The sequence below is a fragment of the Barbatula barbatula genome (assembly GCF_947034865.1).
Source record: "Barbatula barbatula genome assembly, chromosome: 20".
NCBI lineage: Eukaryota > Metazoa > Chordata > Actinopteri > Cypriniformes > Nemacheilidae > Barbatula > Barbatula barbatula.
This window is the reverse complement of record NC_136783.1, coordinates 21,114,584-21,124,865: the sequence shown is the minus strand read 5'-3', so window position 1 is coordinate 21,124,865 and position 10,282 is coordinate 21,114,584. Positions and strand designations below refer to the sequence as shown.

Here is a 10,282-nt window from a genome sequence, read left to right as displayed (position 1 = left end):
ACATCACAGAGACTGACAATGACATCCATGCAAGAGATGAAGGATGACAAACGTTCTCTTAAAGTTATCACGCAAACGTTCTTGAGAGATCATTTAGACAACTTTTCTTGCTATTAAAACATAAAACCTGACATTCACTTAAAACATACTGAACTTACTAAGCAAAACCTTGTTAGCAGATTTTTATTTAGTTATAACCCATAAAACGAACGTGCTAAAGTCATCGAGGTAATAAAGGATGTGCAAAAAGTGCAGGAGCATTCTGGGGAAAGGGTTTTGGATGACTGCGATTTGAGCCGAGTTTTTTCTCACTCTGTTTTCATCTCTCTCTATCTCTAACCATAATCCTCTTTGCAGGACTGGAAACTAGAATGGCATGCTTCCAAGGCAAAGGTTGATGGGAAAGCGTTCACGCTGCCCAAGCGTGCCCTGGTTGCCTGCGTTAGAAAGCGCACCACATCTTTGTTCTCAGAGACCTGGTGTCCTGCCAAGAGTCGCATTTCTGTCTCTGCATTATGGTTGTCCTGGATGAGAGCCAAACTACTGCGAGCGCTCGGCCTCTTCCCTCTTCTTGGCTGCGCGCACACGCGCTGTTTTTCCATTCGGGTTTTGGCCCGGCTGCTCTCTGAGGCCGCATTCATTGCGTCTCTCTGCGGCCCGCTGCCAAACATTCTGCAGTCGCCATGGCAGCGGGAGGCGGAACCTTGGAAGCGGCAGCCAATGAGTCACGCGAGACTCCAGCTGTGGAGCATCTGCTGGAAAACAACAACAGCCGTGAATAAAACGCGTCAAAATAACTTTCATTTGCACTTTTCTGTAAACACACTCATCGTCTTAATGTGCACGATTCATCTCATGAGACAAAAGAAAAATCTCATGAGATCTCATCTCAATTATTTATCCATGATCAATGAGTTTAAATATACGTTGCAATTATAGAAAAATAGCATCTTTCTTCAAAAATGACTTATTTACTGTTAATATCTCCTAATCGGCTTATTTTCCAACCCTGAACCACTCGGATCTCAGATCACTTTCTGGCACGCCACGTCCATTTTTAATGATTCATTCAGATCCAAAATCAAATGGGTCACAAATGTTCAGTGAAATCATTCTGAGAACTGCTTCATGTGGGATTGGTTTTCTCTGACTCGTGTCTTGATTGTCTTTCCATTTGGCGTAACAATGAAGAGCAGTTACATTATGTTGTGATGTCTCGGTCTGGATGTGCTTTCTTAATTCAGGTCTGGAGCCAAAAGAGCTTTGAAGTAGAACAGGTCGAGCTCTAGAGCATGAGAGCTGATGTCATCCATTATCAGAGCCAATGAGCAGGCTTATCTCTCTCTCTCTCAGTTTTTCCTGGAGTAAAACTGTAAACTCATCAGCATCAACCCTCTCTTGAACTGTGTTCATTTATTCCCAGAGCATCTGAGGAGGAGACTGACGGTCTTTCTTCTTGTTTGCTGTTTTCTGCCTGTCTGCTCTGGAGACTGAAGCAGCCGGTCATCGTTCAGGTGACTCCTTCACACGGCTTCCAAAAATAACATTAGTCGAGTTCAGTGTGATGTAACCGAGTCCTAAAGCGAGAGCCGGCGCTTAACGGCAGCTTGTGTAACGTCCAGACTAACCATTGCTCTCTCACATTCTGTCACCGCCATTACTGACACAACAACAACGTTTACACAACAGTTCTCTAAGGAGAAAAGTCTAAGACACAGATGAGACTTGAGCAAAAGATTCCCTTTCCTCTCCATTTAATCTTCTTGATCTCTGAGAGAAAGTATTGATTTGAAATCCTTTGAATTAAAGCAGGAGCTTCGATAAGGGTGCAATCGCCCATAGATACAGACATGGATCCAATTATGGCCTATATAATAATGTTATTGAGCTCTCTCTCTCTCTCTCTCTCTCTCTCTCTCTCTCTCTCTCGCTCTGTCTCTCTCTCGCTCTGTCTCTCTCTCGCTCTGTCTCTCTCTCTCTCTCTCTCTCTCTCTCTCTCTCTCTCTCTCTGTGTCTCTCTCTCTCTCTCTCTCTCTCTCTCTCTGTCTCTCTGTCTGTCTCTCTCTCTCTGTCTCTCTCTCTGTCTGTCTCTCTCTCTCTCTCTCTGTCTCTCTGTGAAATATTTTGACTTTACACTATGGGTTTGTATTTATCTTTCCTATGTTCTTATCAGTTTATGAAGCGTATTATGAAACTTAGTGTGCCGAAGTTTATTCATCAATCTGATATTTCACTAAGAACAGGGTGACATTGTCTATGATGACAAATAAATAAATCATCTCTTTATCTCTGAAAGAGATCAGGGTCAGATCTTCACCAACTAGACACAATTTAATTGTAGATTGTAATATTTTCAATTGGCTTTTATTTGTATATTTTTGATGAAGGTATTTATTTATATATTGATTTAAACATTGCTATTTAGGTTTAATTTATTTCTATATTTATTTTATTCCCAGTTTGTTTATCAGAACACATTACATTGGAAATATACAGCAAAGCACCCACAAAGGCATTGCTGCTTTTATTCCCAATTTTAACTTAAACTTCAATTTGTGCCCTTGGACAACAAAACCAGTCTTATGGGTTACATGAGATTTAAACATCATCTGATAGCTGAATAAGAACTCGTACGTTTTGATATATTTACACATTTATTAAAGTTTTGCATGGTTTCGTTCACGTTTTTAAATAATAAGGCCCACCTACCATGTTTAACAAGAATAAGCCTGATGTCTAAAACAGTAGTTTTGTTTAGTTTGGTCTCTGTCCCATCAGTAATCTTTATGTTTATCAGTCGTACGCACAGAGCACATGTCCTGAAGGTGAGATCAGAGTACAGCAGGTGCCCTCGCTCACACAGATAAGCTGAAGTAATGTCATTACATATTCAACCATTGTGCAACCCATGACTCAACCTGAACAGGTCAGCACGTGTGTTTGTGTGTGTGTGTGTGTGTACATGCGTGTGTGTTTTACTCTGAACTGTGCTGAATTTACTGGAAGCCTCGTGCACACAAAACGCAGTGAGTTGCACAACCAACAAAGCATTTACAGTAAACACAAATGAGGAAATAAAAGCACTCTCTCATGCTGCGTAAGCACGTGTGGAATATTTACAAACATCAGAGTTTACTAAACAGAAGAATTATTTATGCCAAACAGATGCAGCTTATGTCAACATGACATGAAGACTTTAAAGATGAAGTTTTTGTATGTTACAATACCACAGAGTTTATGAACCCAAAAAGACCATTTCTCCCTGAAAGAGCTCTTTGAGTTCATATTGAGATCTGAGCGTCGTTTGAGGCATTGCAGAGAATGACCCACCATTGGCTTTCCACTTAATCTTTTCCTTTTTGTGTCATATGGAGAACACATTTCTTTGCCTAAGGTTCAGGCCTACGTTATAAATCTCACATCTACATATATCTCTTTAAAACATTAGAGGACATCTAAAATCTCGTTTATCGTCTCAAACGATGCTCAGATTTTCCAAGATACTCCTCAAGTCAATATTACTGAATGTGTGCTCCAACATTTCTCATCAGATTTGTCTCATCAATGATTGTTTATATTTTACAGCTCCATACTCGATTGTCTCTCCAAAGCCATTTAAAACAAAGTACTTCGAACTTCTGAAGAGCCGTTTTGAGTCATAAGTGAATTTACCGCACTGACCTCTCATCATACCATAGTAAAACATTAAACCCTGCGGGACTCTTATCTGTTTGTGTGTAAACCCGGTTAACTCGGACACACTGCTGCGTCAAACATTTATCAACATGACACTTTAAATGAATTCCAGAGAAGTCATTGATTTTATGTTGTACAGGCTGGACGTTTCCCAACTAACACAGAGAGTGAGAGAGAAACACAGACGGACCGCTCACCCAAAATGTCTGTCGTCATTTATTCATCCCCCGCATGCGGTTGTACATCCGTGTGAGTCTTTCATCAGTGAACACAAAAGAAGATATTTTGAGAAATGTCTCAGTGGTTTTGTGTCCATCACTGAAAGTCAATGGACTTTAGTGTTGTTTGATTATCAACATTCTTCTAGAGATCTTCTTGTGTTTTGAAGAAGATAGAAAAGGATATAAAGTTTGGAACGACGTGAGGATAAAAATTCTTCAATCAAAAGAGTTTTTGTGTGTTCAGTTGAGGTTTGTCTTCAGGATTTGTTGATTTATTGTTGCAGCTGCAAAACACAGAAAACATTTATTAAAAACCTTTTTGGGGTCGTGCTGACTGAGCAGGTTTCATACTGTGAAGAAGAATTAGAGCAAAGCCGGACAGACAGAGACTGAACAAACTCAACAAACTCCATCATCACACACACACACACACACGCATGCATGCACACATTCTGCTCACTAAACCAAAAACACTTTCTGCAAACTCAGTCAATTATATTTCGTTTATATGTAATAATTTCTATTCTATTTTAAAGTTCAGTAGACTATTTCAGGGCACTAAATGACATTAATTTTAATTTAATTTAATAAATAAAAGTGAATATAGTTTACATTTGTTTTTGACACAGATGCGCACATATTTATCACAGATCATTAAAAGCAGAAAAAGTTTCTCTGGAAACACGTGAAGCCTGCAAACTAACTCGTTTAGATAGGACACACTCACACCAACACACACACACACAAACACTCTCACACCCACTAAATGCAGACGGGGCGGAGCCAATAAATGGTGACACACAATTAAACTAATGAGCAGAGTGGTCAGATCACAGAGGGGGCGGAGTCAGAGCCACAAACAGACATGACCCACGTATGCGGCAAGTGTTCTGACTGACACACACACACACACACACACACACACACTGCCAACAGTGTGTCACTGCCCTGAGAAATGCCTGACGTCCGAACAAGAACAACTTCATTGAGGTTCATATTCCTCCAGCAGACACAATATTCACAGACGGAGCGACACAGAGTCCTGCTGATATTCAATATTATCACTTCAACTACAAACATCCGGCTCACACAACTAGACATAAAGATCCAACACAATCTGATGTCAAGAACTATTTTACATATGTTTTCGTCTCATTGATGTTTCATTGCTGATTTTCTGTAACACTATTTGGATTCGGGTCGGGCTGTATATCCCAAGCATTCTCTGTGAGCAAACGTATCCCACAATGCAATGTGCTTAACTCCACCGTTTCCAAGGAAGCAGAAATTTCAACTCTGTCTTTGTGAGTTTATTGGTCTGTTAAGACTTGATTTGGAAATAGACGATGGATTTTAAACACAAAACAAAAGTATCAAATCACTGTTTTTACTTTAATTATTGGATGACCTCAGGAGTTCATGAAAATATAAATTGTGTTCACTTAAATCAACCAGTCCCACTATACTGTATAAATACAAGATTCTCTAGAATAATAATAGTACTACATCACATGTACAGTATGTGTCACGTCGATGTAAACTATATGAAAAAAGTCTCTTTGAGGACGAGTGTTTTCAGGAAGGTCACGAGTCGGTCAGTTGTCTGTGACAGAGAATTTCACACCTGTCAGTCAGACTGTGGATCAACAGCTAAACGCTGGGAATGCATCAACGCACACACACACAAATGATGTGGAGTGTGTGTGTGTACACAGGCCGTGGTGTGTCAATGGTTTGGACTCATGCTCAGTAAAGAGTCCGAGTGTTAGACTTCAGTACAGTGTTAAAATGAGCCGTCTGTAGATGACAGGTGAATTACTGAACACTCACTGTCTTATAAAAGAGCCGACACACACACACACACACACACGAAGGACTACACTCGGTCATAATGTTGAATTCATGCTGACACTCCAATCTGCTGATATCCCGTCGAGCCTCCGCCTTTTTCCATTTAACCTGCTGAGCGGAGCACAGCACCACAAAAACACATCCAGCCTTCAAAACTATAATTTTAACACAATTTAGAATAATAAATAAATCATCAAAACTCTGGATAACACATTTCGGTAACACTTTACATTAAGGTATCCTTTATAAAGTATTTATAAATGTGTTCTTTAATGATTAATAAGTCATTTACAAATACATCATGAAGCAGTTATAACTGCAGGAATGAAAAAGGGATTCTAACAAAATACCTGCTATATAGTGAGCCATGTTTAACTCACATGTTATAAATGTTTAATAAATGCATTTATTCATCATTTATTTGACTGGAAAGCAGATTGATTATTATCTTGATGTTGTTTGTAATATAATCAGTCAGACTGGACATGGTGGGGTGTTGTGTTGTTTTTTCTTATACCTGCTCAATATTTGTCAGATATTTCATTAGAATCCTCCTTTTTATTCATGCAGTTATAACTGCTTTATAATGCATTTGAAAATTACTTATTAATCATTAATGAACATGTGTAAAGTGTTATCCAAATTGTTGTCCAAAAAAATACTATTTAATCTCATTACTGTCGAAGCGTCACAGCGATTTGGAATACAAACACACTTTCTGAATGACATAAACATCTGCCGAATCTCTCTCTCTCTCTCTCTCTCTCTCTCTCTCTCTCTCTCTCTCACACACACACACACACATTTCCATTATAGTTTCATTAACACACGTTCTTAGACATGCTGACACAGACACTAAACTCATGGAAAACTCCTGTCTGTGTCTGACCCACTGATGATGCAATCACACACACACACACACACACACACACATTCTGCTCATTACAGAACAAAAGAGTGATTGTACTGATGTTTATCTGATGATGTGTTTACACCGCACACATCTGTCTGTGTGAAACATTATTCACTCAGCAATAGTATTTTGATCACACAGAAGAGTTTGATCATAAGGTTCTTTGGGGAACCAATGGTTCTCCTCCGTCAAGAGTGCTGTCAAGAATAAAGTAGGTTTTTCCTTTAAACGTGATGTATTACTGTAAGATCCATTTCAGTACATCCCAACCTCAAACCCCTTCATTCACGTCTCAGCCAACCACTGAAATGGATGAAGCCCCGTCGGGACGCCCTGAGGGTTCAGGCTGTGATTTATATCAGCGTTCACTCCCATCACCAGTGTATTTTTAGAAATGGATAGCCAGACACACCCATCAGCCCAAACCGGATCTGCGGTCAGGTGGTGAAGCACTCCCATACGACTGCTGCTCGTCTCCGCTCGACTGGAAATGAGATGGAGGTCGTTCTCCGTGCGTTTCCACCGGAGTTCTGCCTCGGTGTGATTCATTGCTGAAATCTTCAGAGACAAAGCGAAGCGTTTATGAACTTCACACTGAGATTTTGAAATCTGTTTACATGAGCGTGTGGGTGAAGATGCACCACCCCTACAACCCTCTGGACTTCATCTGTCTTCAGACGTCTGGACTGTTAATGTGACGCAACTTATGTTTACAATCACACACTTCAGTATAGGGGCAATTCTCTCTATTAACAAACCATTAATTACAACTTTCTCCTCAATAAACTCTTCATTTGTTGCTTATTAATAGTTAGTAAGGTAGTAGTTAGGTTTGGGTATTGGCTAGGATTAGGGATGTAGAGTATGGACATGCAGAATATGTGCTTTATAAGGACTAATAAACAGCCAATATGCCACTAAAAACAACTAGTTAATAGTGAGAATTGTGTTAACACACACTTTAAATAAAGATATTCTTTAGGACAGCTTTATACAGAGGAGAATGTTATTGCTCAGAGTTTTCTCCTTTCAGAGATCAGGAGTTCTCAGGAGTTCTTCTACAATCACTAAGAAATAAAAACAGAAATAAGAGTGTAATTGTTGAAACACATGAAGAGTCTGCAGATGTGAATCATCTGGATTTGAGTAAATGTGATGAGAAATGTTTGAGATCTTCACTATTATTGACTTTTGATTACAGACGAGACGAATCTGAGCTCAGTTTGACACATTGTTGACGTCTCTGCTTTGTTGACACGTATGTCAGATTTCTGACCCTTTTTTCAAGAGAAACATTTGAGATGCAGATGAGATGTTATCATTGACTCTCCATTAGATGTCTAAGAGAAATAAAAGCCATCAAAAAGATCCTATCAGTGATTTATCTTATGTGTACGGTGAAGAACACAGACTCATTATTTGCAGGTGGTCCAGCAGTCGAGCGCTGTGGATGTTCTCAGTAAAAATATTGAGGATATGTGCAGGATTTGACAGAAGACTGTGAGGTTACAGGAACATCTGCTACTTCAGAGATACTGTGAACTATGAGCCGGACACAAACACGTCCAGAAAGAACAGTCGTGAGACAAACACACTCCTTTTAATGCCCTTGTCTTCACCCCTCGACTCGCTCTCTCTCTCTCTCTCTCTCTCTCTCTCTCTCTTTGAACTGTAATGGAAAGACAGGCAATGCAAGACGAGAGGAGAGAATCAGTTCATCCTGTGGGAACACATGTGAGCTATCATCTCAGCAGGACCGGCCCCTTCCCCTCTCGCCTGGAATAAATCCTTTAATGGATCCAGCACTCCAGCATGTGTGTGTGTGTGTGTGTGTAATGGAGGGTGGGTCAGCTACTGGCTTACTGGAATTGTTCAGGCGTCCCCCGGGGGGCCGTGTGTTAGCCGGAGGCTAAATGAACTTCATGTAGAGAGCAGCATACCAACACTCATCTGTCTCAACGGGAAGGACTCGACTTCTTCAGCGAGGCGTCATTATTGAGGATTGCCAGATGAGAAAATGAGAGGAAGGAATTGAAGTTCCATCTGTACGGAAGGAAGCAGCCAATGGAAACTCCATGTGCTGCTCAAACAAGCCGTTTGCTTTAGCAACCGATGAGCACGAGGTGAAGAGATGAAGAATTGATTGTGGATTCATTACAAATGAAACAAAAGAGCATACCACAGATTAACCACCACAGTTTAACTGCATAGTATCTGTAGAAAAAGTGCTCATCCCTCAGTCAGACGATATTTTGAAGAATGGAGATGATCAAACAACACTCCACTGACTTCCATTATATGAACACACAACCACTGAGACATTTCTCAAAATATCTTCTCCCGTGTTCCACTGAAGAAAGAGAAATAAATGATGACAGAATGTGGATTTTTTTCTGAACTGTCACTTACACATATGATGTCTTAAAATACAGTCTATGTAGGCAGTTGGAATACAGCTTCTGTCCTGCACGATCGGACTGGAAAGTACAACGTTTTTAAGAATGATTTTATGCTGTGAACGGACGTGTCTGGAAAAGCTTTGTGTCCCTCTCTCGTCTGCCAGAGAACGGTTTAATTTATCTGTCGTAGCAGAGATGTTGTTAATCATTTCTTTGAACGTGTGAGCTGTATATGCATGCAGAGAAAAGGCCAAACAAACAAACAACTGCTAGATTGGACAAAACGTGGCTGAGAAATGCTCACAAAAGTCTCTTATTGTTTGGAGAAGGTGTGTTTTTTTCAGAGCGTGTCCTCTTAAGGCTGGTTTTAACAGCAGGGAGGGAGACGTGTCAAGGCATTCCAGGCAGAACGTGGCCATGCAAGCCAAGCGAATGTCCTTTCTGTGGCCGACATCAATCTTCACGTCCTCCACAGACAGACAGCACACACTGTAGGTGAATTCAGGGTCACGTCTCACGTCATTCCCTCGAAAGGACACAGTGTTTATACGGTAAACCCTCTGTTTACATGTTCTGCATCTCTTTATACTGTATGTGTCAGACTGTTTTATGCTTGTGTCTGACTTTCAATCTTAAAGTCCAGGTGAAATAAAAAATGACAAATCCATTTTTTTAACGAAATATTGCTGCGTTTATAGTAAATCGTTAATCAATGTGGCTCATTCTCTTTTTAAACTTCATGTGCTCTCATAATATTTTTAATTAAAATCTCAAAACGCACTTCCGTCCTCAAATGAGTCCATCTCAAATGACTTATGTTAGACGGCTTGGGCGGAGCATCAGTAAACTCCTCCCCTTCAAGTGTCAGTCTGCGCCTGTTTTTATACATTCAATCAAATCGCATGGAAAGACGACAGCCACGCCCCCTATATTTCTGATGATAAATTCCATTTCACTCGGAAATGTGTCAAAATACAGAAGTAAAAACTATAGCAACTTCCGGTTCACAGGGACTTTAAAGCTGCAATCTGTAACTTTGTACTCTGTAATAGCATCTCTGTTTAAAGTATGACTTCACCAGTCAGTTTGACATCACAAAGTCACAGATAAATACATGAAGGAACATGTTATTTAATGTTTTAAACAGAGACGGAAATAGAAAGACAAAAGTTATGAAATACTGCCTTTATTCACAATAAAAC

General features: G+C 40.1%; 1 protein-coding gene across 1 annotated transcript in view; it reads right to left on the bottom strand.

Moving 5' to 3' along the window:
* The window catches only part of strn (striatin, calmodulin binding protein), a gene marked incomplete at its 5' end in the record, with an annotated part of 21,652 nt that extends 21,011 nt beyond the window's left edge, over window positions 1–641 (bottom strand). Inside the window, one exon of the mRNA XM_079483830.1 lies at window positions 456–641. Coding sequence (XP_079339956.1) covers window positions 456–641 — 186 coding nt within the window. The remainder of the gene's footprint in view (window positions 1–455) is intronic.
* Between the last annotated feature and the right edge of the window lie 9,641 nt (window positions 642–10,282).